The following is a 27,917-nucleotide window of genomic DNA, read 5'->3' on the forward strand; positions in this document are numbered from 1 at the left end:
GACGATGGCCGTTAATTAGCCCGCTGGTAGTTGGCGGGGCAGCAGCTGCAGTCGTCTCCTTAGGTTAAAGTCCAGTTCGGCCTCCTGATTGTTTTGGTTTGGAGGATGCCATGATGGATGGTCTTGGTCTTGGGTCTGGGACTACCGGGGGGGCGCAACCCGACGACGACGTTATTCCCCTCCCCCCCTCCCCTCCATGATATGGCTAGAATGGGGGGTGGATGACCGATAACAATGAAATGAGGGGGAACGGCAGGATTAGACCCAAGTTTAATCCTACGAGACCGAGCATCAAGCCATATCAACCGGGAATGATTGCTCGACGCCGAGGCGCAGGCGTTGGTCCGGCTCCAATGAGAGGGGGTGCGCATCGCGTCGCAAGCCCCCGGAGAGGAATTATTGGCATCATTCGCAGATCCTTCCAGGCTAACAGCGCCTGGAAAGAAAATGCGGTGAGATGGTGTGGCTTGAGGGCACCAATCAGCGGGAGCTCTGGACTTTTTTCAAAGTGACCTTGCGATGGAGGACGAGTATGCGAGATAAGCCCTGGGAGGCGATGAACCCTCCAGACGCGCTCCGTCGTCCTCCATGCACCTCGTTACATCTTCTTCCTGAAAGCTACAGCATACAGGAGATAGTAGATAATCGGAATTGAAGGGTCTGGTGTATCTCCCATCATCCTCCCTACTATTTACGATATGTTCCATGTATTCGAAGTTTTTTCTTATGCAGTTGAGCGGCCAAAACAAATTTTTCTAAAAACAAAAACAAAAGAGAGAAAAAAAAAAAGATTCACAAGCAGACGGGAGTGGAGACCTCAGGCTGGTCATAGCCAACCAGAAGAAAAGGCCAGTGGTAGTGGCACCATGGGCCATCCACCTTCGGGGCCTCCACCCGCAGCTCGCCGAAAGACCTCCGCCGCATTGCAGGGCAACTCGGCACCGCCGGGCAAAACCCCGACGGACCATCACCAACCCCCATACAAAGTACATCCCCTTCACGGATAGTTCTCAGCCACCAACAACCCAATAATTGACGGCGGAGTATACTTATCTACTACAGATATACTTAGTACACTGGACAGCGATCGATCGAATCGCAATCGCCCCTGCACAGCATATGTAAGTCAGGTTCATCGTTGCCTCCGCAATCCCGGAAAATGGCCCCGGTGTTGTGCAGCAACTAAGGCAGAGAATCCTTCCAGGTGCTTGGTTGGTTCAGTGTCGCATGTCCATCTGCAGTCTACCAACTAGATACCTACCAAGTACCTATCTCTACCTACGTACTCCGTATCTAGATTGTACCTATAGACATCATAAACCAAAATCAACCAACCACGAATACCAAATCCCCATGACGAACCAGTGAACAGAAATGTAATGAGTCATAACCACTACTCCTTTTCCCAATCCCCATCCCTATCCCTATCCCTATCCAGTATTCACCTCCAAGGCCCCAACAGCCCCATATCCAAACCAAAGCAGCAAATGCAACCCATCCCCTTTCCACTTTCACCCGCCTAGACCATCTCATGATTCAATCCTCAATTCCTCTTACCCAATCGCAGTGGAGCGCGCCCGGCAATTGCCCAGGGAAAAAAAAAAAACCAAACAAATGCCCAACACACACGGCACGTTAGATCCATACTGACGTAGGGTGATCCAAACAATCTATCATTCCATCGGGCTCTACCTAGATACATTAGGTAGATAGATAGATAGGTAAACAAAGTGTATCTATCTAGATAGAAAGAAAACCGTCGCCCCGTCCACAAAACTCTATGTCATCACCACTTGGGCCCTTGATTGGTCGAGTTCTCGTAGTCTGCTTGCCCTGTCCGGGCTGCTTTAGCGTCAGGGATCGTCACATGGGTTCGTTCGACTGGCTGCCAGTGCCCAGTGCCCAGTGCTAGTAGCTTGGATCGCTGGGTTTGGTCGTGCTGTCACTTGGTACCTACCTAGGTGGTTACTGGTTGGTTGGTTGGTTGCTTACATCAGATATGGTATGTGTAAGTAGGTGAGTGGTGGTGGAGGCCTGCGGTTAATGTTCTTTGTTGGGTGTGGAAGGGAGATGTTCATGGAATTAATTGGCTATGTCATGAGGACCTGAAAAAGTCTAGTCTTAGGAGGTACTCTATTGATTTGGGTAGACAATTATCTGCAGAGGGAAAACCGATGTAGTTAGTGTACGTCAACTTGCAGATCCATCTACTCCGTATGCATCATAACTTAACAAGCCATGTTCTTAGATTAAGTAATTCAACGATCAAGAAATCACACATGCTAGCTAACCAGACAAACACAAAAACTCAACACTTGATGTCTTCTGCAAGTCGCTCCAACCAGATGATCCATGCTCGCTATTTCCACAATAATGCACCCGGCTCCTTAACCCAAACCCCAAAGGGAAAGTCGTCGACTCGTAAACGTCCAAGGTCGCAGCTTGAACGAAGCAAATCCAACAAGATAAACGAAAACAGATTATAATCCGTATTAGAGAATCTCAAGATCTTCGAATTCAACGACCAACCCATCGCCCGATGACGCCGTCCCGCCCATCCCCCGGCCATTGACCATCTCCCACATCGTTCCGGAGCGAGGCAGGCTGTGTGGGCGACTAGCATAAACTCCCACGTGGACAAATTTATCCTCCACCCCATAGAAGAACCATGTCACTTCCCGCAGCTTCTTCCACGTGCTGCTCACGGCGCCCGGGGTCATTGCATACGGCACCGCCGACGGGACCTGGTACCAGATCCAAAGCGAATGTCCGATCCGCTCTAACTTAATACGCAGTGAATGCATAGCAGATGGCCCGCGGTCGGGTATAGAAAGTGGCGAAAGGCACCAGTCCGCGCCGTCTGCGGTTGCGCTTACTGACGATGCGTTCATGGTGCCCGAGCTGAATTCCATGCCTGCCTTGACCCATTTACAGGGCCGCGCAGTCTGAGGATATCCATGACGGCCCGGGCGTGTCCCTGAGGTGAGCGGAACACTGTCGGATGAAAACGATTGAGGTGCCGCTCCAGCAAAGATGACCAGGCCTCCCTGGTCCCATTCCATTTCCCAGTCTGCCGTGACGGTGACTTCGGCGACTACGAACGCACTCCGCAGGGAAGTGAACACGATAGGAGCCGTTGCGGTATCCCGGTTCGGTGGCTTGCGCCAAAGATCCGTGTTAGGACCGGCGGTGAGGGTGAAGTATTCCATGCATTGGGGCAGAGAGAATGTCGATGGCAAGTTCAACGCCGTGAAAGACGAACTGCTGGGGGGCATTTTCCCTCTCAAGCTGTTCACCACTGTAATGACCACTGAGAGGCCTCCTTTTGGTTTCTCGGCCGGTAATATTCGTCCTTCCGTAATTAAACCGAACAGACAAATCACTCTAGGACCCTCCTATCCTTACTTGAGAGTTCGCACTTTGAAACTTTGGCGAACTGCTCTCCGGGGTCGTGGCGATGCCGCTGTGTAGAAGGGGGGGAAAGATGGAAGAGAAAGGAAGCGTGCGGTGTGGACAAGATCCAGTTCCGTTTCCACCCTGAAGCAAGGGATTCCCGACCTCTCCACGGCGTGTTCGACTTCAACCTGCCGTTCTGGGCCCTGAAAAAAACGGCCAAGTCAGGAAAAGGAGTCGGTAGTCAGGAAGCTAGTAGCAAACCAAGCCTGGTCCGGGCGGGCAAGTAGTGTGTTTAGAAAAAGCAAAAACAGAGATGATCGAAAACTGCCAAAAGTATGACAGGGTCAGTTGAGCAGAGCCCCTGGAGGAGATGCCTGGAAGTTGCTAGCGAGAGGACCAGGGGGCGTACAGCTGTGTGCTGAGACACGCACAACAGCGCGAGGACAAAGACTTATAGATTGGCCCGACCCGACTGGCGGTGATGCGACAACATCCCAGGAAAAGAAAGCAACCTGTGGCGATGCCACCACGGCACCGCTTTATAGAATGCTCAGGGTAGCAGCGTGCTGGCTCCAGGGTGACGGTCTGGGCAGAAAACCCAATGTCCAACCAGACGAACCACAATGCTGGAACAGGCGATCATTGCGCGAAGGTATCCAGGAAGCTGGGAGGGCCGCGACCCGTGCTGCATTTCTTTTTTATTTTTGCCCGGTTCTTTTCTGTGCCGTTCTTTTGACAGCCCCTTGGTATTCCATTTTGTTTTACCCTATTCCCCCTGCCGTGTGCATGGAAGAAGTGCCGTCTTCACATCGCTCTGGAACGCGCCGTCGGATGCAGACCAGTTCAGGAGTGGCGGGTCAACCTGCATCATTGGGAGACAAACAGCCTGGAGTCCACGCAAGTCTGAGTTGTGGGGGGTTCGCCTATTCAGGGCAGCTGAGCTGCTGAAGGTCCAGCTCCTGTGCACAAATTAAAATGTGATGGGAGACCGGGGATTGGCTGGCGGGCCGATGTCGTGGAAGAGCTGAAGCCGAAGTGGAGGGAAGCCTGAAGTTGAGCGAGCGAGAAGGATTTAAGACGGCCTTTGTTGCCACACCACCCAGCACCACCCTGCACCACTGCACCACTGCACCATTGCACCCACACACCTTATCTACTTCCCGTCCGTATCCCATGGCCAGTCATCCCTCGATTCTATTTCCGACTGCCTTCCGGAAGCTTTCGCATGCGTTCCTCTTGAAGCCCGGGTGGTGTGCGCCCGCCCCTCGGGGCATTGGCCGTCGTCAAGGCTGCAGTCGCTCTCGTTCAGAACCTGAAGAACTGCGGCCAGGAATAAAATGGTTGATATGCTTACCTGCAGGTGCAGAGCTCTTGGTGTTCAATGTCAGCACACCGTCATTGGCTTTGGTTGAGGCTAAGGCAGGGTGACTTGGAAATTCCGTCGAACTATGACTTGTCACTAGGCATGATCCTCCAGGCGAGGCTGTTAGTTGCCTTTCTATACCCTCTCCGAGGCCACCTTGATGAACCCACCCACGGATGCCTTTGGGCCCACGGTCAACTTGAACGGGTGCCTAACTCGGGATAAGAACATCAGATCTCCGCTGTGGTCTCCGGAATTGATAGCCGTTCCCAATATGGTCTGATTATTTTGTCTGCAGGTCTATCTTCTTCCGGTGAACTTTTCTGGCACATTGAGCATATCTCGGTAGGATTAGGATACCGTGTTGTACCCAGACTGACGTGATTTTTCTCTGTCGCTCGAATTAAAAGCACGACGGGGTCTCATACGGCACGACATGCTCCAGCATGATGTTCTTAACGACTTGGCTGAGACCCCCGAGATATACAGACGTATCCCATTGAAATAATATGGATCGTTGTGTCACTGCTTGGTCATTCACGTGGCTTTTCACTAAAAGTCAATAACCTTTGGAATTGCTTGGGAGGGATTCGTTGTACGAAGATCAGACCTGGCTCTAGATGCATGGCCTTGGTTCTCTTATCAAGCACATTCGGTGACTGTTGCATATTCTTCCGATCTATACGAATCAGACCATGCATCGGCTGAATAGATGGCATGAAATCACAACTTGGAAGAAGTATATGCATGGATCGGCAGGATGACATCGAAACCTCAACTGAATCAGAGCTAGGACTAACCTAAATTGTCAAAAGGATGTCGAAACCTTTGCATGCTAACTGCAGGATCCGCTTAATTCAATCAATGAAATCGCCATAGTATCCAATGCGCAATACATACAATGATGGTTTGTCTCCCATAGAGTAGTATTCCGCAGCCGCAATCCCATCACACCGATATATACAACCGACCATCTTAATCTTCCAGATAACCAACCAGACCAGTCCGTAGCAAAATATAAAATTCCCAACCATACCAGATACCTCCTCATCACTCACCAAATTTACCCAAATCCCTCTTCCGAAACCACACAATGAATAATCCAACAACCGAACAGACCAACCCAACTACGGCACCCCACACCCTCCCACCATGCAAAACCGGGGTGCAGTTTAGCAATTACCAATTGGCGTCATCCACCCCCAATACCCTCCACTCAAGCACCATCCATCCATCCATCCATCCATCATACATTCCATTCCCTCTACCACCTACATACTACATCCTGACCCATCCTCACTTCAAACACACCAAACACCCCTCACCTCCACCCCCAAAGAAAAGAAACCATGGTCTGCGCCAAATGTCAAAAAAAGCTCAAACAAACGGAGCTCGCCACACCGGGCGTAAAACGTAAAGCGGAGATGTATTACGGTTCACCCTCGACATCTGGTGGTGGTAAGGCTACGTTGGGAAGTACGGGGGTTGGAAAGGTACGTTCTCCCCATATCCATATCCCTATTCACTACTATATCTTGAAGTGGAAAGAAAGAAAAGAGGTTAGTTAATGGTGATATGTGTATATCTAGAGTAAATTACTCAGTTCCAAGGCAAAGAATCCCTACGCGGCGTATTCTTCGTCTTGTGAGGTTTGTAAGACGAAGACGGAACAGGGGAGGAAGTATTGTCAGCGGTGTGCGTATCAGAAGAATGGTTCGTATTCCTTTTCTTTCTCTTTTGTTAAGGGTGTGGTTGGTTTGAGATGGGAGGATAGATGGGCTGACGTTCCGGTATAGCTTGTCCGATGTGTGGAAAGGGGTTGACGGGGAGTGTGTCGAAGAATCAACCCGTGGTTAAGGGGCAGAAGTTTAATTTGAAGTGATTCAGAGGTATCGCGGTAGTACTAGTCTTATGCTTGTGGGATTGTTTGGTTGGCTTGGGTACGGTAGATGGCGTTTGGGATATACTTATGACGAGAAAGCTTTCATTGCAAATAAGAAGCGAAGAAACGGAAAGCTAGTTATACATGACCTACTATGATATATGCAAGACTCAGACCTGCTGCACAAGGGCATCCCCAAAGATAAGTCCCCGCAACGATCCATACACTCCATCCCATCCATGACAGTGACAATCGTTACCGGTTTACCGCTCGGCCAGCATGTTCTTGATGCTGGCGTAGTAGTGGGGCCGCACGAACTTCGAAATCTCCTCCTTCGCCAGCCACTTGAAGTCGGTCAGGTTCTGAGTGTTGCTGGTCAGGTCGGCCTGGCCAGCCATGATGCGCGACTTCAAGAAGAAGACCTTCTCGCCCGCAGGTCCCTCTCCGTTTGCCAGCTTGCTCGGGTTCCGGACATTGTAGACGTAGTGGCCCACCGGGTGGTAGCCCACCATCCAGGTGTTCATGTTGACGCCTGCGGCTTGTTCAAGAGTACGTTCGGCAGCCTATATTCAAAAAAAATGTTAGCACGCCTGTTGGGGCAACCCGAGAAACCGCAGCGAGCACATACCTGTCGAATGGTCTCATCCACCTCAACAGGAGAGCTGGGGAACTTCCAGTATCCCTCCTTGGACTGCACAAGGAGATAAAGAGTCCTCTGCAGTGCCCGATTGAGGCTTCTCTGGTCGTTCTTTTGGTCCGCCTCCGTCACCCGGGGAAACGGTCTCGGAATCTCTTCCTTCTTGCTGGTGTCCTGGGAAGTGGCATTGACCGTAGACTCGGCATCCTGCACAAGCATTTCCACCTGGTGCGCCGGGTCCGACTCTACGGCTCCAACGAGAAGCTCATCGTTCCATGCTTCCTTGGAGTACGGATTGTACTTGCCGATGTCACGCGCGGGTGTCTGGCGTTCCCGGATCTTGCGCTTCCAGTCTTCGTCGGCAGGCGTTCCACGCTTGAAGTAGAAGTATTTCGTGAAAGGCAGGGTAAGACGCTCGTTCAATCGCTTCTGATAGAAGTAGTATGCCTTTTCGAAATCGGTAAGGTCGCGGGTGATTTGAGGGGGGCGGGAGAGGACCACGCCGGCCTTGATGGTATGGGTGGGCTTCACAACGGGGAAGGCTGAGGTGGCGGTGGAGGAAGGTTCTGGTGAGGCCTGTGTAGCGGCTGAGGCATAACTGCGGCGGACGAGTGTCTCTTGACAGCTTCTGCACACTCTAGGATCGGAGATCGTGGGCCCTGGAGCAGTGAGCATGGTTAGGATTTGATTCCAATTCCACGGTAAGACCACATACGCAAAAGCAACGCCACGCGCCTAGCACCATTGGACCCCGACGACATCTCCAAATGTACTGGTTATATGCTGGGGTGCTTGTCAACAGGTCCGGAGGCCGACGATGGCGAGAAAAGTTGGCGGTCACCTGCGAGGGAGCGTCGGAGCGGAACTAGACCCGACCAGGCTAGCCGGTCATGTGACGCCCGATTTCTCTTCCCTTAAAAGTTCTGCCGTCCGCACCATTCTCCATTCTTTCTCTCTCTACAGCACCTTTCCTTATCGTCAACTGCGTTGAGTTACCCCACGACCAGTCGATCATTTTCCGGTGCTCAGAGTGAGTATCTTCGCGGCCTTTTTTCGCTAGCAGTATCTTCTTTAAAATCAAGGCGTACTGTTAGATAGACGCTGCATACATTAATTCATCATGCTTCGGCAATGAATGCTCTTGCTGTTGCTATTCAATTCTACAACCTAGGTACTCTGGTATCTAGGTGCTACTCCAAATGTAGTCATCGATTCTCGCTAGGCGAGCATTCAACTGGTGTTGCGAACTGCGCTTAGCCAGCCTCAGCCGAGATGGCATACCCTCTCGTTTGTACCAAAAACACGGAGTTTATTTCCGTAAACTTTCCAAAAAGGCGCGCCCAATCGTGGAATCAAACAGCCATTGTCAATTTTCTGTTGTATTTCAATAGAGTTGCGGGGCCCCAGACACATCTTCTTAATCATGTCGGCCACATCGCTGGCATCCGCATCGGCATCGTCAGACTTTGTGTCGACTTCGATTGAGCCAAACATTATACGAACAGCGCTAGGCTCGGGGCGCCTGGGTAGGAGGACTGTAGCCTCAAAGTCGCCTATAATCTGCTTCGTGCTTGCCGGCTGTGGGATTGCCGGGGGATCTCCCGAAGTCCCCTTACCACGGAGCTGTGCAGAAAGTTTAATGAATACTTGCGCGGTGAGCAGGCTATCATAACCAGCTTCGTGATCTATAGCTTGCGTATTATACTTTGTATGTTGATGGTGCACTTCTGATTGACAGTTAGTAGTAACAAGACCATTTCGGCTGGCTTCACAAACTTATGGTTGGTGTTGGGATCTTGACGAGACCATCATGAATCTCTTGCAATGAGGACTTCGGGTTGATAGAGCCACAGTCATGTGTAGCCATGTATTTGGTATCAATAAGGAATGGAAATACCTTATGAGCCAGGGCTTCGAAATCTTCAACACGGTCTGGCAGTGGGCCAAAGAAACAGCGGTAGAAATAAATCAGATCAGTAAAGAGGTTGTGACCAACCAGGACAGGCCTGTTGTCCCGCAGCCGCTGCTTCACCCCATCTGAAAATTCCTCGAGTGTAGTACTCCCAGGCTCGTCCGAGCCTGACCTAAGATTGATGAAGTAATATGGATCCAGATTCGTAAGGTCGCCTCCAGCCAGCGCTTCCGCGACCCATCTGAACCCAGTATGGTTCCTGATTCGCTCCTGTATCAACTGCAATCTCTGGTCTCGAACGTTCTTTTCACGTTGCTCGTCGTAGTCAACAATTTGAACAAACGTAGGCCTGCCAATGGTGACCAAATGCGGGTACTCAACTTCTATGAGCTGGTGGATAAGTCTCTTTTGGAACCTATTGACCCCAGATTGCATGGACCTAGGTTGTTTGGAACCTGTAGGTGGGGGGACGTTTAGGTAGTCTTCTCGGGCCTATCATGGGATCAGACGGGCAGTATATCACAAAAGTCGAGCTCTTACGTCGCCAAGCGAAAGCCAGTCATCAACAAGACGACGAACGTCCTTCAGGAATGCGAGCGACTCATACTCGGTTTCCATGACATCCAGCGAGCTGCGCACTGTGGTGCGGTCACATCTCTCGATGACTTTGGCGATTGCCCGTTCCTCCTCGTCCCTTGACACGTACGGGACGCCATGTTTGAACAGACTGTCCATACTAAAATTGTTCTCCAGAAGAAATTCGACGGCTAAGTGACACATATCAGATTAGCGGGAAGGACAGCATTGCAATGAGCATACCGCCGCTTTGGAAGGTCCAGATCCTTTCTAATTCCAGCTTCCGGTCGATGATAGGACTCAAATAGAGATTGTACGGTTTCAGCGTGTAAGTCGCTGGGAGGCTATTAACACCTCAACCTGGAGTGGTGGGTTTGTGCTTCTAACCTGTCTCCGGGTCTTCATGGCAAATAGTCAAGCCGACTTGTAGGATTTGGTACTGATCGGCCGAGTTTTTCACCTCTTCATAGCGCTCCTGTAAGGTACTTTTTCCCTTGCCAGAGACACCGAGGCCTTTTGCAATACCCGAAAATTCAAAGTCTATAGATACGAAACAACAAGATGCCAGGTCGTCCAGGACCTTGGGAAGATGGTGGAAAAAGCTCTGGGCAGTGACGTCCATTGTTCCTGATAATTCAGGGGCGTGTTAGCACCGTACGAAAGAAATAAGGGTCAGTGTAGAAATCGAGGAAATAATTGATGGAATGAGTATTTCGATATTAGTCCACTAAGTAAGTTTTGTAGGTTACTTGGTTCAGCGAAGTATGCTCTGAGATAATGCTGTTAGGTGAGTATCACGAGAGATGGGTTGCGAGATGCCAGGCACCGGGAGGGAAGACTGCCAGGCAGGCATCCTGAAACCTCAGGCACTGATTCTGTTCTATTTTCATAGGCGGCTCCGGCCGCGCTGTCCCGTGACATCAGACCCCAGACTCTCGGCCAGCGAACGGATGAGCCGAGGTGATGCTGAAACGACTTGCAGTCAAGTATTGTTGTCAGGCCGCTTAGTGTCACACTGCACTCTGTGTTCCCTCCACCGACCCAACCCCCTCCCAGAGCTCAGTCCGATCGCGTTTATCGTGAATTCGTGCATCCCCTACCATCATTGATAGTCGCGCACGTTCCATTCGATTTCCCTTCTTCGATTCCTCTTTCCGATCCGTCGCATTTTCCGCTGGCGGTGAACAATGGCCGACGATGGTTCCTACCTGTCGGCATCTCAGTCGCAACTCCTGTCCTCATCCACATCCCCACTATCACCATCCAAGCTATGCTCCAAAACTTATAAGAAAGCGTCTAACCTCTTTCTGACACGGCGGCTTCAAGAAACTTTATCAGCCCTTGAACCGGCGATTACGGTTGCCAGGAGACCCGACGAACAATTCACCAATGGAGACGATTCAGTCGCGCCGGTTGCTGCGGCCCAGCCAACCTGGCGGATCAAAGTGTGGAATCTCTACATTACACTCCTGAGCGCCATCATTGAGCTAGGCCCTGAAGAAGGGAAGAAGTTATTTGGGCAGAAAGAATGGAAGGCCATTTCGACTACAGTACGCGAGGGGGAGATTTGGGAGACCATTGTGCAGACAGGGTATAGAGGCTTGGAGGGATCAGTCGACGCAGAAGTCGTATATAACCTGTCAGTCGAATATTTTGGGTCTCAATTGAGTTAATTACTGATGAGAGCCATTCCAACAGGGCAACACTATTATTGAAACATTCGCCTTCACAGAAGCTCAGTCAGCAACGGCTCGAAACCTATCTATCGTCATACGGGCAACCGAATCTGGATATAACCGAGCATCTACGCAATGGCTCGTCTACGCCACGGCAGACCAACGGTGGTACCGATACTCCGAAAGACCTGGTTGCTAGGGTCCGAATAATCGAGCTGTTCACCCTACATGTTCTTCCCGCAAACGAGGAATGGGAATATGCGCAGGAATTCATAAACTTGAGCGAGGTCCTCGACGAGGAGCGGAAAGATGTATTTTTGCAGACATTGGAAGGACTAAAGGAGGAAAAGCAACAAGGAGAATTGCGCGCCGCTGCCCTGCAGCGGGAGAAGGATGCTGAGCTGGAAAGGCAGGCGCGAGAGGCAGAACGTCGCAGGACAGAGGAGGCCGAGGCCGCGGAGCGCTCACAAAAAGGACATGGACGCAGCGGCAGTGAGGTAGACTACGGAATCGAGAAGACCTATCCAAATGGCAGCATCAAGGGCAAGGGGAAGAATGCAGAGAAGCAGCCAAGCAGCAAGCCAGGCACCTCTGCGGGACGAACGGCCTTCTCGCCTCCCGGCTCCAAGAACATCAAGAAAGCAGACAAGCCCGAGTCCCGAGCCAAGCAATCACGAGCACTGGTCAACGCAGTGCGCAACATTCTACAATACATCCGCAAGAGCATTGCAGGCAACCCATTATCATTCGCGCGTACCCTACTGTTCATGCTGGGTATTATCGCTGCATTAAGCCGGCAAGACGTGCGGGAGCGTGTCCGGAGGATAGCAGGCTCAGGATGGCAGAAAGTCAAGGGGACTGTTGGGATGGGGGTGAAAGTGAGCTACATCTAACGAGTATTCTCCTTTGCATTCCTTTCCCATACTTGAATGTCTCTAGAGTTCATAAGAGAGGCTTGTCAATTGCTTTTCTACTTGTCTGCCTAAATATGGTCCGCAGGTTGCCTTCATGTTATATACGATCTATTTCTATTGTAAACTCTATATTTCAAATGATGTCTATGCATGGTTATGAGTATGGTCAGGGGGCAAACTGACGCCTGCCCCTTTGTCCATTTCCTCCAAATCCAGACCGCCGGCACCTGACCCGGAGCCTTCCAACTTCTCGCCCCCTCCCACATCTCCCTCTCCGTCACACTCCAGATCACTTTCACTGGCACTCTTCCTGTCAACCCGTCGATGCCACCATTTAAACATATGCACAAAGAAATGCGCCACGCAGATCTGCTCCGTGGTATATAGCAGCACCGGAACGGACGTCTTCGACTTGATATACAGATCCAATGACCCCCACATCGCATACAATAGGGGAATCCCCAGCGCAGTACTCTTCGCTGGACCACAGAAACACACCGCAATGGTCTCCTGAGGACTCATCTGTCGAAAAGGATGGCACACCTTTCCTCTCGCCGTGATTGACACGCCAGACGAGAGGATCATCGGTGGGCGTGAAAAGAAGAAACAAGCGGCCGTGAGAAACGTATACAGAGCGATGTTGAACAGAACAACGAAGACTATACTGGAAGCGGAGAGAGTTTGGAGAGCTCCTGTCGCGAAGCAAGAGGAGAAGGTAGACCTATACACGAATCTAATGAGCACCACTACCCACATGGTAATAAGGCCAGGATAACTTACCAAACCAACAGAATCAAACATGCCGTACTGATCTTGGCAATCCGATACTTGGCCATCACTTTCGCCACTATCTCTGGCCAAACCCACCGTATTAATTGACCCACCACTAACGGTAGCAGCACAGCCAATCCAAATTGCTTGAACACATCGCGATACATATCGGAGAGGTTACCATCGCCGGCCCTCCAGACATCGAACTCCGATGAACTAGGGAGCAAAGTGACAGTCCATCCGGCAGTGATGAACGGGCCCAAGAAGTTCGCGATAATGACCTCCACCAGAGCAGCGGCGTCATCTCCCCCGGCGGAGCGAGTCATGACGACATTCGAGGCGATAGTAGTAGGGATGCATGCCAGAAAAATGTACCCCGCAAGCAAAGCGCGATCAATATTTTCGTCTGGGTCGCCAGCCAAGATGATATGAACGATAGCAAGTATGAAGGCCGGGATGAATAAGAACGAGAACCCCTGGACAAGGACATGCAGACGCCAGTTCAGGAGGTGAAGGACGAGCTTCTCTCTAGGAACGCTGAGACCGGAAATGAGGAAGATGAGCGCTATCGCGCCATAGAGAATGCTGTATTCGGAGCGGATGATACCGCCGCTTTTGGCGACATTGGGAAAGTAGTATGCCAGGACGCAGGCGACTCCGATACCGATAAGAAGCCACTGGTGCAGAATAAAGAGCGCGATGGATTTGACTGTTCGTTGTATGCTCCGGGGTGTGGGGTCATCGTTGGACATGATGCTGCCCCGTATTGTGCTGAGTTTTGCTGCTCAACTCATACAGATCGGATGTGGAGAACAGCGATTTTCATATCTTGGAAGCGATACCCAATTTCCAGAACTAATGATCCTTCAATACAAATACATTGATCGCGTGCTGGTTTGTGGAAGAAAAAAGACGGTCGGATTAAGTCCGAGCTCACCCTGATAAACTGATAGGCTGAAAGATACTCCATTTATCTAGTCTAGTGCCTATCGGTCTGGCTGGTCACCATGATGCGATCTAAACAACTAAACCACCCAATAGTGCGATGCAATCATCGACAAAATGCCAATTAGAGAAACCTAATCAGTGATAGTGAGGATACACAACATATAAATTAGCGAAATAATCCCTTGATCAATGTAGGGGACCACCTATTCTTATGAGGATGGACATTGTTCCCTCAACAACGTACATATGACCCAAACTACCCTATCTATTCATTCTATACCAGAAGCCAAACCCATGGATACCCTTCAAACTTACCTACTCATTCCCAGACATAATCAACATCTAATGAGAATTTCGGGGTACCACCGGGGTATACGGAGTACCCACGGTATCAGGCTTCTTCTATAAGTACTCCCACCCCACCACGAGCATTCTTGTCTCAGCTTAATCGGAGCAAGATGGATATCCTACCCTACATACTCTGTATACCCTTTTCAAATGTGATGCTGTGACCACGTCCCCTCTACACCGAGACCTGACCCTGCCCTCCAATCCACAGAGCGAGCAATAGCAACATCACAATCAAGAACGATTACGATCCAGTCGGTATGTCATATAACCAACAAGGAGAAGGATTAATGCACCTCACCAGCTCAAAGAATATCAATGCTAGCATTATCATATGTTACTAGTACTGGGTTTCTATCGTCCAGTTATACTTTAGCATGTGAAGATCTGGGGGATCGTGTTTTTTATCTTATCAGTGGTTTTTTTTTTTTTTTTTTTTCAATTTTCAATTCTCAATTTAATTGTTTTTGGTCAGATCGATGTCTCAGGTCTATTGTTATGTTTCTCCTCGCAGGGCAGGATGATTATGTCTCATAAGGATTCTTCTTAATAATAATACCCGGAGAAATGGCCACCGGGCGTGGGTAAAACATGAACCGTGGGGTAAAACTTCAGGAGCATGGGGCGGAGGTGATGACTTAACCATGTCGAGGGAGCAACAAAGAGCAGAGTTGCAGAGAGTAACCCTGGTGAGTCACAAGACCAGAGCCTTTTTTTTTTCTCCATCTGCGACAAATCATTCAGACGCTAATTATCCCACTTCTGATGGTTTGTTTTCTTGCTCGGGCTGATATACTCGTCGGACCAGGCAGACCAGGACGGAGAAGTGAAGACCTCGGCTGAACGACCCCAGGCTTGGCCCGGAATCACCCGTGGATAGGACTGGCCGCCAGCTTCATCCCCCACACTCCGTCACGGCCCCGGCTCGGTGGTATCGAGCAGTCACAAGCTTGGAGTCTAAGAGTAAGCGTGGGAGTTTCTACTGCTTGCGGAGGGCAGATGACGACGATATACTGGGATCCAAGCCATGAGGAACTCTCCAGCATGTGAAGAGCCATGTCTACCTGACAATCGGGGTCCATGATCTTTGGTTCCGCCCTGCCATTGGTACTGCCCATGAGCTCACTTTTGGCCACGCCACCCTTGGGCCACAAGGACTGAAGCGCAGCTGCACGGGTAGCAGGAAGGACTGAACGCCTGGCAGCTCCGAGGCCTCGCAGGGCAGTAGAATAAGTTCATAGACACGAGCAGCTAACCACCGGGGATATGGCAACCAGAAGGTATAAGTGATTAGATCCCCCCCGTTAGGGGAGATTGCAGTCGTGGAGAAACCCAAGACCCAATCACTAACTATTTTTCCTTCCGTTTACCCCGTTTTAAATCAGATTGTCACGGCCTTCGGTTGTTGTTCTACTGTGCGAACACGGCGGCATTGCTTCCGCTCGTCCAGAGAAGCTTCCTCCGCTTCCCCGTCATAGCTCCTCCACGCCCGGTTCAATCCCAAGCGACAGCAAAAGCCGCCACTGGAGCCGGGCCCGTCTCAGATCCTCGTTTCCGAGAACGGCTTTGCGAATGTTTTGGGGTCCCATGCTAAGCCGCTAATCCTGAGTCCAAGTGACTCCTCAATCGCCGATTTAAATACCCTGGTGGGTAGAGCCGAGGGACGTAGTTATACTTCCGTATCTCCCCGTATTTTTGGGCCTCCCTGTGAACCTCCGAGATCGTCTCCGTCCTTTCTCTTAATAAAAAAAAGGTCCCTTGGATTCGGGTCGCTGGCGATTCATTCTCTTGATCTTTTCCCCTCTTTCTTTGCTAAAATACTCCTGCTGCACTCGATCGCCCTGGACACCGTTCTATTGCATCAACAGCTATAGCTCGAACGGAGAAGCTAGTTGCCAATTAACGGAGAAATTCAACTTCGCGAAACACACAATCGTTCACTATGTCTGCAAAAACTGTTCAAGGAAACAATGGCAGAAAGCCAGCCTCCCCTGCTGTGAACCTGATCGGTAAAGCATAGCTCCTTCCGGCGCAATCGTTTCGCAGTACTAATTTGCGCTCTAGCTGGTGGTGGTGCCGGTATGATGGAAGCGCTCGTGTGTCATCCTCTAGGTATGAAAATGGGTCAATTGGTTGCCTTCAGGGAGAATTTTGCTGACGGCACTTGCCAGACACGATCAAAGTTCGGATGCAGCTCTCTCGTCGGGCCAGAGCACCTGGTGTAAGTGGGCATATGGGAATGGTATTGGGCCACAACTGACAGAATGATAGGTCAAGCCCCGCGGCTTCGTCGCTACCGGTGCTGAGATCGTAAAGAAGGAGACTGCCTTGGGTCTGTACAAGGGGTTGGGTGCCGTCCTTGGTGGTATCGTCCCGAAGATGGCAATCCGGTTCACCTCCTACGAATCATACAAGCAAATGCTCGCCGATAAGGAGACTGGTGCGGTGACCAGTAAAGCCACCTTCTTGGGTATGTCGCAAATTCCTGGCCCTCATCCACTGATGTCTGGGATACTAATTGGAATTTTCCCATTAAGCCGGTCTTGCTGCTGGTGTGACTGAAGCCGTGGCGGTGGTCAACCCCATGGAGGTTGTAAAGATTCGCCTGCAAGCACAACACCACAGTTTGGCAGACCCTCTCGATGCCCCCAAGTATCGCAGTGCGCCACACGCGCTCTTTACTGTCATCAAGGAAGAGGGTTTCAGCACCCTGTACCGCGGTGTTTCTCTGACTGCTCTTCGGCAAGGAACGAACCAAGCGGCCAACTTCACGGCCTATACAGAATTGAAGGCTTTCCTCCAGAGAACCCAGCCTGAGTACAGCAACTCACAGCTCCCTGCGTACCAAACGACTGTTATCGGACTGATTTCCGGTGCTGTCGGACCCTTCTCTAATGCCCCTATCGACACCATTAAGACAAGACTGCAGAAGACACGTGCTGAGCCCGGTCAGTCAGCGGTGTCGCGTATCATGGTCATCGCGAAGGACATGTTCAAGCAAGAAGGTGCATCAGCCTTCTACAAGGGCATAACGCCCCGTGTGATGAGAGTGGCTCCTGGCCAGGCCGTCACTTTCACCGTGTACGAATTCCTGAAAGGAAAGCTGGAGACCTCTGGGTGGGCTTTTGTTGGAGGGACATATGAGGAGTGAGGTTGTTTCCGTCGCCGGGATGGCCGCTGTGTGTTCTCGAGAGCATTTGATACCATGAGCATGGTGGCGTTTTCGATCACTGGGTTATCAGTATTCTCCTGTTTATATGTTCGGGGGCTTTGGAGAGCCGCCAGTCCGATCCACACCGGGTGGATTGTATATATCATGTCTCTTTTCTTTGTCTTTTTTGCGTTAGCATACCTACTTGGTTAGTGGATAGAATCAACCAAATCATTCAAACAATTCCATTGCGTTGAAGAGTGGCATAGAGAAGGTTGGGTAGACAGTGTACTCCGGAGTAGAAGGGGCGATGGCGGACCCCGCTAGAGCAGACACACCGCTTCTGCTTTCCCCTCCGTCGCCCCGACACCCCCTTCAGATAAACACCCTCGACTGCAGAAAGCAGATCGGTCGATAATTTGCATATTTCGAGACGACCAGGCTTCAGCTGTCTCTATCCAAGATGCAGTCAGGAATTTCAGGTACACATATGCCAATATTACACCTCTTCCCCTTGTGCCTGACGATTACGACATCCCGTCCCCTCCCCTCGGACATGCCACCTTACTCCTGAAACGATCTATGCTCAAACCCAGGTTACTAACAAAATTAAATAGTCTCGCAAGAGCTTCACGATGCCTTCAAAACATTCGTTTCCGATACCTCTATATTCTGTCTTCCTGTGACGATCAAGTCGGAAAGCCTGTCCCCTCTTCCCACGGTTCCCTTCGCCTCCCCGAACGCCTTCTACCCCTCCTTGTCCCAACTTTCGTCCGTCCTCGAACCCAAAACCCCCATCTACCTTTTGCTTCGTCGTCCTGAGGCCGGATCATTCTCTCTCGTGGCCTTGACCTATATTCCTTCCAATGCCGGTGTCCGCGCCAAAACTCTTTTCGCCGCAACCCGCGCTACATTGGCCAGGGAACTCGGCACGGAGAAGTTTGCCTCCACTATCTTTGCTACGGATGAAGATGAGGTCATTGGGGAGGCTGCATGGCGTGAACGAGATGCAGAGAAGAAGGGTACCGCGGGCGGTTTCCGGCGTGAGGATCTGATGGGCGAGAAGGAGCGGGAGTTGGACGCTGTGCGCAGAGCCGAAGAGGAGGCTAGGAACGGTACTCCGAGCAGAGATATTGGTATCGGGGGCACATTCAACAGGGGAAACCCATTCGGCGGTGCATCCGTCAAGATGCATGCGGCTGATGATGTGAAGCAGGCCCTCGAAGGGCTGCAGCAGGGTGGGCTGGTACAACTGGTGCGTGTCTTCTCATGCTTATGCAATGCAGTGGATCTTCAGCCAATACTTCTCATTCATTATTGCTAACGTTTGCTAAATACAGGCAATTGATGTTCCAACCGAGGCGTTCAAAGTTGCTGTTGTCGAGTCCGGAGTCGAGCCGAACTCGGTTGAGTCCCACATACCTCCGTCTTCCCCGCGGTACACATTCTATCACTACCCCGACTCCGAGGCGGTGATCTTCATCTATACCTGCCCCTCGGGTTCGTCGATCAGGGAGCGTATGCTGTACGCCAGTTCCCGGATGCATGCACTCACTATGGCTGGCGAGCAAGGCCTGAAGATTTCTAAGAAGGTAAGAGCCGGTTGCAAACGCTCGATTGATTAAACGGTCTTCCTAACACAGCACGCAGATCGAGGCATCCTCGCCCGACGAGATCACGGGCGAAAGGTTGCATGAAGAAGTCCACCCACCACAGGACAACGGACCGAGCCGGGGATTCGCAAGACCGAGACGGCCGGGACGGTGAATCTTGGGGGACGACTCGTAACCTCTGTATATCTCGCTCTATGACATCGACAGTATATAGCCCTGGGCACCTATGGCCGAACTCCGCTGGTACCATTCTTTTTCTTGTAGCTGCAACATCCGTTCATATTCGCCCGCCCCACCCCGTAACTCGTAGGGCTCTCTTTAGAGCCAGTACCGTAAGATGCAGGGTAGTTGTTCTCGCCATGAGCCCGAGCGCACAGAGCCAACGCGTGGCGAACAAAGTACACGACGGTGTCAATGATTTCGAAAACTTTTCTTTTGGTAGAATAAATCGGTCCTCGAACTTCCCAAGTTTATAATCTTCGGACACCCATCCCGATCCTTCTCTAGACGCGTACACTCGAAGCAATAAAAGGCGTCACTGATCCCCTCCCCACCACACACAATGCACTTATTCTGGTAGTTTCCGAAGGAGCACTCGTCGCAAATCCGAACCAAGGTCGTAGGACGCACGTAGGAATCGCACACGGGACATTTGCCGTCACACTTGTCGCACAGGCGGCCGATAGAGATGCCCGGCTGCTTGCGGCACATGACGAGATCGGGGTGATGGCGAGACATGGTGATTCAAGATAGATCGAGCAACGCGATGAGGACGTTGAAAACAGTGAGAAATTCAAGCAGATATCAAGTCGCGCTGAATGATAAATCTGCAGATATCGAGAGCAAGTCACACGCCCAGCCAGAAATTTTCGCAAGATATGTCAGCGGAATGGAAAGTACTCGAAGCGGGGAGCCGAGGAGGAAGAGAGAGTGAGGGAGAGAGGAAGCGGAAGAAACGCCCTTTTGCGGTTTGCCCGCCTGGAGCGGGTAGGTAGCGGTAGCAGTAACTGTGGACCGTGCACGGGACGTTGGAGTCCCGCCGTGCCGGGCATATCGCGAGATACCGACGGAACGAGGTTTGAGATTCGTCGCGAATCAATCACGGGGACTTTTCCGACTGCCTTGGTTGGTGTGGGATGTTTTGATTCGAGATAGCTGATACCCAGTCTTTTTTTCTTCTTCTCATAATCTAGTTTTCAATGTTCAGAGCTGTTTTCATCTTTCTACTTTTGTGATTTGAGCCGATTTGATTCCCCCGAGCAAGGTTTCTAGCTTCTAGCTGCCAGATATGACTGAAGGGTGAGTGTTTATTTATCTGTCGCTTGGGTGCTTATGTATGAGATGTGATTTGCTAACTCGGGGGTAAACTCTGGATAATTTAGAACTCTCGCCTCCGCTGTCGCACTCCCCGACCAGGACCCGATCCCGTCCCCAGAAGCAGGGCTTAAGCGGAGACAATCGTCCATTACGGAGCCGGATTCGGAGTACAAGCGTCGGCGACTTAGCTCTCAGACGGAAATCAATGATGCTCAGACCGGTGCAGAACGCAAACTATCCTCTCCAGATGTAAGACCGAGACGACCAGCCGGGGGTCGGGATGAAGAGCGCAAACGCGGACAACGGCTATTCGGTGCCTTGTTGGGGACGCTGTCGCAGAGTTCGACTTCGGCGGCTCAGAAGCGACGGGCGGATATCGAACGACGACAACAGGATAAGCTCAAGTTGCAGGATGAGGAGTATGGCGAGTTGAAGAAGAAGAGGCGGGAGGAACGGGCAGTGATACGCAAGAAGGAGCAGAGACTCTACGAAGAGGAATCGGTGAGTTTAAATTCATGGGGGGTGATGATTATTTGCTGGGGTTTTGCTTGTTGTGTCGTGCAGGAGCTTGGTGTTGATTGATGTCTCAGATGCGCACGCGCCACTCGAATCTTGTGGCAATGGCTCATTTTCTCAAGACGAGGACAGAGCCGGTATTGGTATGTTTTGGCTGTTCTTTGGTGGTGGTGTCTGGGTTGTGCTGACGCTCGATTTGCAGTACTACAAGCCGTGGCAACTAAGGGCGGAGGAGGAGGATATAATACAGGATCAGATCAAAGATGCGGAAGCTACTGTTGCTCGAGAAGTCGCGGAATTTGAGACAGAATATGCACCCCATGAGGAGATGAATCTTGAGGTGGGGAAGCAGGACACACAGGAAGAGATACAGGAACAAGCTGCGGTGTCCGAGTCGGATGCTCTGGAGAACAAGAGTGTCGCTCAGGCTTCGTCGGTCACGATGGGCGCTGAGACGACGGTCGATGGAGGCTCAGAGGAAGCTAAACCCGAGACTACGCCTGCGCACGAGAGCAATGTATCTATGGATCATGACCGCTCGGATATCCATCGACACGATGATGATGGCGGTGAGGTGGTGGAGGACCAGGAGGATACGGTGATTTATTAGCAACAGAAGCGATGATCCTCTTTTATTCCACACGATGATGTCTGTTGTGTTTAGTAGCGAATTGCAATGCGGACGGGGCCACTGGGGACAGAGGCCGTCCGTGCGGATGTACATTAGTGTCTGCATCCAGCAGGACCGAGGCATCTCGGCGGGAAGGAATGGCAACCATTCCACTGGATGAGCGCACTCGCAGTGGAGGAATTCCGTGAACCTGGTCGTGGCTAACTGCCAGGGAAACAGGCCATGGTCCCGGAAATCCATGCTACTCGTGCCCAATAACTCCGCAGCCTCATTCTTGACGTTTCAGTCAATCAATAGCTTCGGTTGCACGTGACGGACAGCTGGCGGGGGTCTCCATAGGGTACCATTTATAGATCCTGGGAAAGTCGGTATAGCAGCATGGATCTTGCCAGTCTATTTTCCCGCCATCTTTTAAATTCCTCTCTCCTGTAAATCCCATTGTCCAGTACTCAGAATTGTTCTGCCTCCCAACCGATTTCCCCGTCATGACCGTGGACAAGATCGATGTAACCGGTGATCCGAGGGTCGAGCGCCGCTCGGCAAACCTCAATGGCAAGACATACGGTATGTAGGCTCTGTATCCACCGCGCTTTCATGGATGCCTGATCCAATTCCCGGCGTCGCGGTTCCTTTCTGGATCATGCATTATCGTCACCATCATGCAGCGCAGTCGCATGAGTGGATTTAACTCTTATGCAACATGTCGCTGATATATATCTCGCAGGCTATCTCTACAGCGAGCCTGAATCGGGAGTTTATCGAGCGACGATCTTCCTCGTGCGTGATGCCATCCCAATCAGAGTGCCCAGTGAATACCTGTCACGAGAGGATATATAAACTGCAAATAAACCCCCAGTCTAACTTTCCTCTGCCGTGTACAGCTGCATGGCTTTCCCGACCTGTCCATGGGATGGCGCTATCAGATCCCGATGTTGATTTCCAAGGGCCTCCGAGTCGTCGCCCCGGATTGTCTAGGATACGGCAGGACAGTACGTACTACCCTCTCCAAGACCTCTATGCAAAAATGTCTGATTGAAAAAAAGGATGCACCTGAAGATATCGAATTATATTCTCACAAAAACTGCGCCGACGACATCAAAGAACTAGCCATTCAACTCCGAGCGTCAACAATCATTCTCGGCGGACATGACTGGTAAGCCTTTCGCTCAAGATATAGCACCCACAAACCAGTTACTGAAAATTGAAATAGGGGTGCGGCCCTTGCCTATAGAGTTGCCCTCTGGCACCCGGAGCTGGTCTCGCACATCTTCACAGTCTGCGTCCCGTACGCAGCCCCAACGAGGAAATATCTCGCTTTAGAAGATATGGTCGACAACATAGCGCCGCATTTTGCGTATCAGCTGCAATTCCGAAGCGGGGAGCTCGAAGATATTGTCTACACTAAGGAAGATATTGAGAGATTCCTGTCTGCGCTGTATGGCGGTCGGACGGATGACAGGGATGTGGCGTTTGATGCGGAGTATGGGGTTATGTTGGACAGGATGGACCTTGTGCGGCCGTCACCGTTACTGAGCGAGGTAGTAAGTTCTATTATCTTTTCTTTTGCTCTATACATATCTGGACGATGCATGCTAATGGACCAGGAACTGGAATACTACGCCAACGAGTTTTCGAGAAATGGACTTCGTGGACCATGTATGCCCCTTACCATGTACTATTCGAGAAAGAAAGCGACTAATAAACGCAGTAAACTGGTACCGAACCCGCGAGATAAACTACGAAGACGAGCTCGCCATCCTCAACCAACGCATCACAGCACCATTGCTATTCATCCAAGCACTGAAGGACACCGCGCTCCCGCCACATCTCGGACAAGGAATGACGCGAACGATTCCGCATCTGACATACAAGCAGGTGAACACTTCTCACTGGGCGTTGTGGCAGGAGCCAGAAGAGGTGAATGAGATCATTGCGTGGTGGTTGAAGGAGGTGGTGTTCAAGAGTATGAGATTGTCAAGATTGTAAGCGTTGTATATGTGGACAGCTTTGTATGGGTATCTTGTACGGTTTTGTGCATCTGTATGGCATGTTCTGTTCCTGGGCTTTCGGTTTCGTTGGGCGCGATTGTGAGCTATTTTGGTTTATTTGGATATGATCTGAAACAAAAGTGGTCCTCGAACACGGGTGAGGCCGATGCATCCATTCTTTTCCATATCTTGCCTATAGACAGGGACGAGCTTCTACTCGAAGCGGTGAGCCATGCACTTACTATTAGGCAAGCGAGTAACTCGACTCCGGGACTCCAAGAAGACTGTCAGTCAAACAATTTGAAATCCCCGTCGCACTGTCAGGCTCTCTCGAATCTCAACCATAATTCCGCGGCACAGTAAGACAATCTCTATTCTTATGGTAGAACAATCTGACTGGTTCCTCTCAGATGCACGAAGGGTGGCCATCGAGTCACATGATACAGGGGATCAAACAAACAAACCAGTTACTCAGCTGACCAACTGCAACGCCCCCAACAACCGCTAGTATAATGATGAAACCAGTGCAATAATACAAATAGTCCTTTATAGCACAGACACATCTAGACCAAGTCGTCCAACAATCGTAGCTACGCATCCCTCCGTCTTTCACAAGCAATGACATCCCCACTTTTCCGAATTGGACAGGTGCTTCGAGGCAAGTCAGGGAGGTAAACCATCGCAAAACACATCCGAGATACCGTTTGGCTGGCAAAGTGAGTGCACCCGATTCAGGCCAATATGCGAATACTCATCTCTCCCAGCAACCAAGCCAAACAGCCCGTCATCATAAAAAGCGTCTTGGGTCACCCACGAGTAGAGAATGAACGAGATATTCTAAACCGTTTCCAAAACAACACGTCTTGCTTGCGACCTTTACTAGACGAAATCAAGGATCCCCCTAAGCCCACTACTATTGTCTTGAGACATCTTGAGGATGATCTATCCCGAGCAACGAGAAAAAGACCTCTAGGTCGAAAAGAGATTAATTTTGTTTCACGCCGGATACTTGAAGCGTTGAGGTGTCTTCACGAGGGGGGATATGTACATGCAGGTAATTCGATATCATGTCACTAAAGCGCATGTGGGGGCGGTATCGCTGATGATAAACGTATAGATATCAAACCGGATAATATATTTGTTAATTACACAAAGAAAGCAGGATTAGACAGTGAAGTACGATTCTCCGAGATCCAGCTGGGAGATCTCGGTGGTTTATGTCACATTGATTCAAAATGGGCTACATCGGGGACTCCCTTAGGGACACCTATATGGCGTAGTCCCGAAATGGTCATGGAAACCCCCTGGGGCACTCCAGCTGATATCTGGTCATTCGGTGCCATGGTAAGCTCTTCGTCCCATATCAACTACCAGCAGGACTACTAACCTTCTCGTAGTTGATATATCTCATCTACGGGGGCGATTTCAACTTATTCAACCCCACCACGGTACCATACGACCATGAAGAATATAGTCTGGAAGTATTAAAACAACAATTCAGATATTTTGGACCCTGGCCCGGGAAATATGATGAGATTGCGAGTCCTGAGACCGTACGTGCTATTGTGTGGATTATGAGGGAGATTCCCAAATCGGATACTACGCCGTTTTCGCTGGTATCGGAGAAAGAAGTTCGTAAGGAAGATAAACGATTTATTATGGATATTATGAAAATGGACTGGAGGGATAGGCCCACTGCTAGGGAGTTGTTGGAACATGATTGGTTTAGAGAGGGGGGTGTGGTGGAAGTGTGAATCGCGCGGAGTTTAAGAATGTAGTTGGGCAGGGCCTGGGGGTTTTTAATCCTCTGACAGTGCTGCTGTAGGGTCCTGGGCTATCTATCTCGTACATGGTTGTCGTTTAGTTAGCTCCTTTGGGGATTCTGCTGAGGGTTATCGAGGAAACCTGGTGTTCTCGCTTAGGCCCCAGCACAGTAACCTTGCCAAAATACTTTTTGGCAGCTTGTTGCCTAAGAAAGGCCACTAAAGCACAGCGGCACAGACACTTGCAGGGGGGCGCGAAGCATGTGACTGGGTTAAATGTGAAGGCTCGAGGTCCAAGAGCTCTCTGGGATTTATATAAGCAGGTATATAACAAAGCTTGCAAATCATCAATGTAGCAGAAGCATCATCAGTTATCGACAATCTGTGTCTCGACATGGCATCCAACCTTCTCCCACCGGTCGAGAAATTCCTGTCCCAGGGTGGCTGTGGTTACGATACCGCCACGGGACACCTTCTTGACCTTCTCCTCGTTCTCGAGGATCACCATCGCTGCCTCCGCAAGGGACATCCCGGTAAAGGCATACATTGTTCCTTGGTACCTCAGCTTGCCCAATACCCGCTTGGGCTTCGAAGTGTCCTGGTCCGCGGTCGCCACGGCGCGATACTCAATATGGTCATTGACAGAATCCTCCAGCCGTGGCCCGGTACCGGGCGAGTACACATATTTCCTGACCAGGGTTCGAACTGGGGGCAGGATCAAAAGGGTGATGGCGATCAGGAATGCATAATGGAACAGAATTCCGGTGATAGCGTTCCTGGCGCGGAGGAATTGCCTGAAATAAAATTGTGGTCCGTAGAATTCCGGCATCAATGTGCTGCTACGGTGAACAATAGTGATATCCGCCAAGCCCGACGGAGAGGTCGTCAGAGTGCCTATGTCGCGTACAGATCGAATACCGGACAGCTTCGCCAGCAATGGCTCGCTAGGCACATTCTTGGGTGGCGGAGATGCTGCCAGCGCAAACGGGCTGGCCGACTTGAGCAAATCAGAGACTGACATGGAGTCAAAGACTGTCAGAACGGTGGAGAGAGTGCCACCGCTTGCTCCGGAAGACCTGCATAAACCAGTCAGAAATGTCTCTCGCATATGTAGGTTGGTCTTACTTGATATCATGGATAGCACTGATGACTTCCCTTGTGTGGCAGGAAAGATCTTCACGGACTCTCTTCACAGTCGCCCATGCTAGCATATCCGCAGGTGCGCTTTCAATTCCAACGGAAGGGATGATCTGTGGATAGTTAGAACATAACACAGTGTGACATTTATAAGAGATGAATACATACGATAGCACCATTTGACTTGGCGGTTTCGTGGTATTCGTCGACAATGTTCTTGACCCAAGGTGTCTCACCCGTACTGCGCTGGTTAGCTATACATCGCTCGACCAGTTCCATGGTAGCAAACCACTAACGCATCGACATAGTGCGTTCCATTGCTGGCGCAAGCTTCAACCACGGGCGTGGAATACAAACAGTACGGCCCCACGCAATTAATAATGAGTCGCGTCTTCTGAGCCAGCGCGTGCAACTCCTCGCGATTGAGTTGTACAGCTAGGACATCTTCTAGCAGGTTAACAACCGTGCACGACAGATATGTAGCTTCACGGAATCAAGTACCAGGATCGGCGCGATCAGGATTCAAACTCTTCAGTTCTTTGGCAATAGTCTCCAGTTTCTGGAGGGAACGACCGGCCAGCGCCCACTTCAGGTTGGTGGGAAGATTCTTGACGATATGTTCTGCACAGAACCGGCCAGTATAGCCGGTGGGCCCGAGGACAACCAGATCGTATTCCTTGGATTCCATTGGTGCGCAGAGTATGTCGAAGTCTTGGCTCTAGGCGATTCGGATCAATAGCAAGAGCTGGATAATAATACAAGAGTACGATCTTAGTATATCTCTGAATGAGCCAAATCTTTAACAGCCATGAATGAATGGGATGCCTTGATGTCACCCTGTCATGACGGAGTTGCTTAAACCGCGGTCACGAGCTAACCCGATGCAGAAACACCGATCAAGGGACCGAGGCATGTGGTTCACTGGTTATGCTTAATCCAGGGCAAGGTGGAGGTGCGGTAGGCCAGTTTGTTCCTCCAGATTGCAGCAGACCTGTTCTCGCTGCTTCTAGATATACATAGGTAGCAGAGCAAGGTTATTCAAAGCCACCGGCAGCGGTTCAAGAATCCTGCCATCCCTGCAGATTACATCAGTGTACTACCACCATTTAGTTATGCTGTGCACGATTACATAATCTTACGTTTGTGTGCATATGATGGTTGCTAGTTTGAAATAGATTCGCACAGTACGGCAACATGACAAACTAGAGTAAAACGAAGATAAAAATCCGCCGTAGTAAACCAGAAGAGTTCACTGTTATCAATAAACCTACTAAATTAGACTTAATATCCCGTAGAAGCTGCCGTATAGCCTGACCTTGGGCAGGCATAATCGTCATCATCTGCATTCGAAGGGGTCCACGTGACCGGAGTTCCAGCC

At 50.7% G+C, this 27,917-nt stretch overlaps 12 protein-coding genes across 12 annotated transcripts; 7 read left to right on the forward strand and 5 right to left on the reverse strand.

Moving 5' to 3' along the window:
* Positions 1-2,492: 2,492 nt before the first annotated feature.
* On the reverse strand, positions 2,493-3,275 carry BO94DRAFT_546280 (uncharacterized protein; the record flags this gene model as incomplete). Its single annotated transcript, XM_025613285.1, has 1 exon — positions 2,493-3,275. The coding sequence occupies one exon, from the start codon at positions 3,273-3,275 to the stop codon at positions 2,493-2,495; it is 783 nt and encodes a 260-aa protein (XP_025467236.1).
* Positions 3,276-5,974: 2,699 nt separating this feature from the next.
* On the forward strand, positions 5,975-6,815 carry BO94DRAFT_535139 (cysteine-rich PDZ-binding protein). The gene is made up of 3 exons (XM_025611712.1): positions 5,975-6,252; positions 6,349-6,472; positions 6,556-6,815. The coding sequence occupies exons 1-3, from the start codon at positions 6,109-6,111 to the stop codon at positions 6,639-6,641; spliced, it is 354 nt and encodes a 117-aa protein (XP_025467237.1). The 5' UTR covers positions 5,975-6,108; the 3' UTR covers positions 6,642-6,815.
* On the reverse strand, positions 6,628-10,275 carry BO94DRAFT_565949 (mitochondrial 54S ribosomal mL46 domain-containing protein). Its single transcript, XM_025614523.1, has 8 exons — positions 10,154-10,275; positions 10,010-10,102; positions 9,731-9,957; positions 9,176-9,682; positions 8,560-8,982; positions 7,994-8,039; positions 7,270-7,937; positions 6,628-7,204 (listed from the first exon to the last, which is right to left on the reverse strand). The coding sequence occupies exons 3-8, from the start codon at positions 9,923-9,925 to the stop codon at positions 6,905-6,907; spliced, it is 2,139 nt and encodes a 712-aa protein (XP_025467238.1). The 5' UTR covers positions 9,926-9,957; positions 10,010-10,102; positions 10,154-10,275; the 3' UTR covers positions 6,628-6,904.
* A 481-nt stretch (positions 10,276-10,756) lies between these two features.
* Positions 10,757-12,499, forward strand: pex26. The gene is made up of 2 exons (XM_025609176.1): positions 10,757-11,405; positions 11,465-12,499. Exons 1-2 carry the CDS (start codon positions 10,954-10,956, stop codon positions 12,333-12,335), a joined length of 1,323 nt encoding a protein of 440 aa, XP_025467239.1. The 5' UTR covers positions 10,757-10,953; the 3' UTR covers positions 12,336-12,499.
* Position 12,500: 1 nt separating this feature from the next.
* BO94DRAFT_556571 (uncharacterized protein) lies at positions 12,501-14,371 on the reverse strand (the record flags this gene model as incomplete). The annotated part of the gene is made up of 5 exons (XM_025613872.1): positions 12,501-12,628; positions 12,650-12,878; positions 12,924-13,077; positions 13,137-13,692; positions 14,368-14,371. 5 exons carry the CDS (start codon positions 14,369-14,371, stop codon positions 12,501-12,503), a joined length of 1,071 nt encoding a protein of 356 aa, XP_025467240.1.
* A 1,994-nt stretch (positions 14,372-16,365) lies between these two features.
* BO94DRAFT_466017 (putative succinate:fumarate antiporter (Acr1)) lies at positions 16,366-17,574 on the forward strand (the record flags this gene model as incomplete). The annotated part of the gene is made up of 5 exons (XM_025608144.1): positions 16,366-16,432; positions 16,488-16,535; positions 16,595-16,644; positions 16,695-16,893; positions 16,961-17,574. 5 exons carry the CDS (start codon positions 16,366-16,368, stop codon positions 17,572-17,574), a joined length of 978 nt encoding a protein of 325 aa, XP_025467241.1.
* Positions 17,575-18,037: 463 nt separating this feature from the next.
* Positions 18,038-19,834, forward strand: BO94DRAFT_596090 (twinfilin; the record flags this gene model as incomplete). The annotated part of the gene is made up of 4 exons (XM_025616243.1): positions 18,038-18,056; positions 18,192-18,829; positions 18,915-19,166; positions 19,225-19,834. 4 exons carry the CDS (start codon positions 18,038-18,040, stop codon positions 19,339-19,341), a joined length of 1,026 nt encoding a protein of 341 aa, XP_025467242.1. The 3' UTR covers positions 19,342-19,834.
* BO94DRAFT_65602 (PHF5 family protein) lies at positions 19,361-20,145 on the reverse strand. The gene has a single exon (XM_025617581.1). It carries the CDS (start codon positions 19,923-19,925, stop codon positions 19,599-19,601), a length of 327 nt encoding a protein of 108 aa, XP_025467243.1. The 5' UTR covers positions 19,926-20,145; the 3' UTR covers positions 19,361-19,598.
* A 184-nt stretch (positions 20,146-20,329) lies between these two features.
* BO94DRAFT_65569 (pinin family protein) lies at positions 20,330-22,034 on the forward strand. The gene is made up of 4 exons (XM_025617580.1): positions 20,330-20,486; positions 20,570-21,005; positions 21,095-21,163; positions 21,223-22,034. Exons 1-4 carry the CDS (start codon positions 20,476-20,478, stop codon positions 21,628-21,630), a joined length of 924 nt encoding a protein of 307 aa, XP_025467244.1. The 5' UTR covers positions 20,330-20,475; the 3' UTR covers positions 21,631-22,034.
* A 12-nt stretch (positions 22,035-22,046) lies between these two features.
* On the forward strand, positions 22,047-23,987 carry BO94DRAFT_535148 (alpha/beta fold hydrolase). The gene is made up of 7 exons (XM_025611713.1): positions 22,047-22,215; positions 22,376-22,428; positions 22,533-22,640; positions 22,695-22,804; positions 22,862-23,192; positions 23,256-23,307; positions 23,360-23,987. The coding sequence occupies exons 1-7, from the start codon at positions 22,137-22,139 to the stop codon at positions 23,635-23,637; spliced, it is 1,011 nt and encodes a 336-aa protein (XP_025467245.1). The 5' UTR covers positions 22,047-22,136; the 3' UTR covers positions 23,638-23,987.
* A 270-nt stretch (positions 23,988-24,257) lies between these two features.
* Positions 24,258-25,624, forward strand: BO94DRAFT_565952 (putative serine/threonine protein kinase; the record flags this gene model as incomplete). The annotated part of the gene is made up of 4 exons (XM_025614524.1): positions 24,258-24,310; positions 24,404-24,693; positions 24,757-24,983; positions 25,037-25,624. 4 exons carry the CDS (start codon positions 24,258-24,260, stop codon positions 25,391-25,393), a joined length of 927 nt encoding a protein of 308 aa, XP_025467246.1. The 3' UTR covers positions 25,394-25,624.
* A 61-nt stretch (positions 25,625-25,685) lies between these two features.
* BO94DRAFT_492288 (uncharacterized protein) lies at positions 25,686-27,505 on the reverse strand. The gene is given in 5 exon segments (XM_025609177.1): positions 25,686-26,478; positions 26,528-26,652; positions 26,708-26,780; positions 26,836-27,022; positions 27,041-27,505. 5 exon segments carry the CDS (start codon positions 27,225-27,227, stop codon positions 25,770-25,772), a joined length of 1,281 nt encoding a protein of 426 aa, XP_025467247.1. The 5' UTR covers positions 27,228-27,505; the 3' UTR covers positions 25,686-25,769.
* Positions 27,506-27,917: the final 412 nt, after the last annotated feature.

This window comes from Aspergillus sclerotioniger (assembly GCF_003184525.1).
Source record: "Aspergillus sclerotioniger CBS 115572 chromosome Unknown BO94scaffold_14, whole genome shotgun sequence".
In the NCBI taxonomy this organism is placed as follows: Eukaryota; Fungi; Ascomycota; class Eurotiomycetes; order Eurotiales; family Aspergillaceae; genus Aspergillus; species Aspergillus sclerotioniger.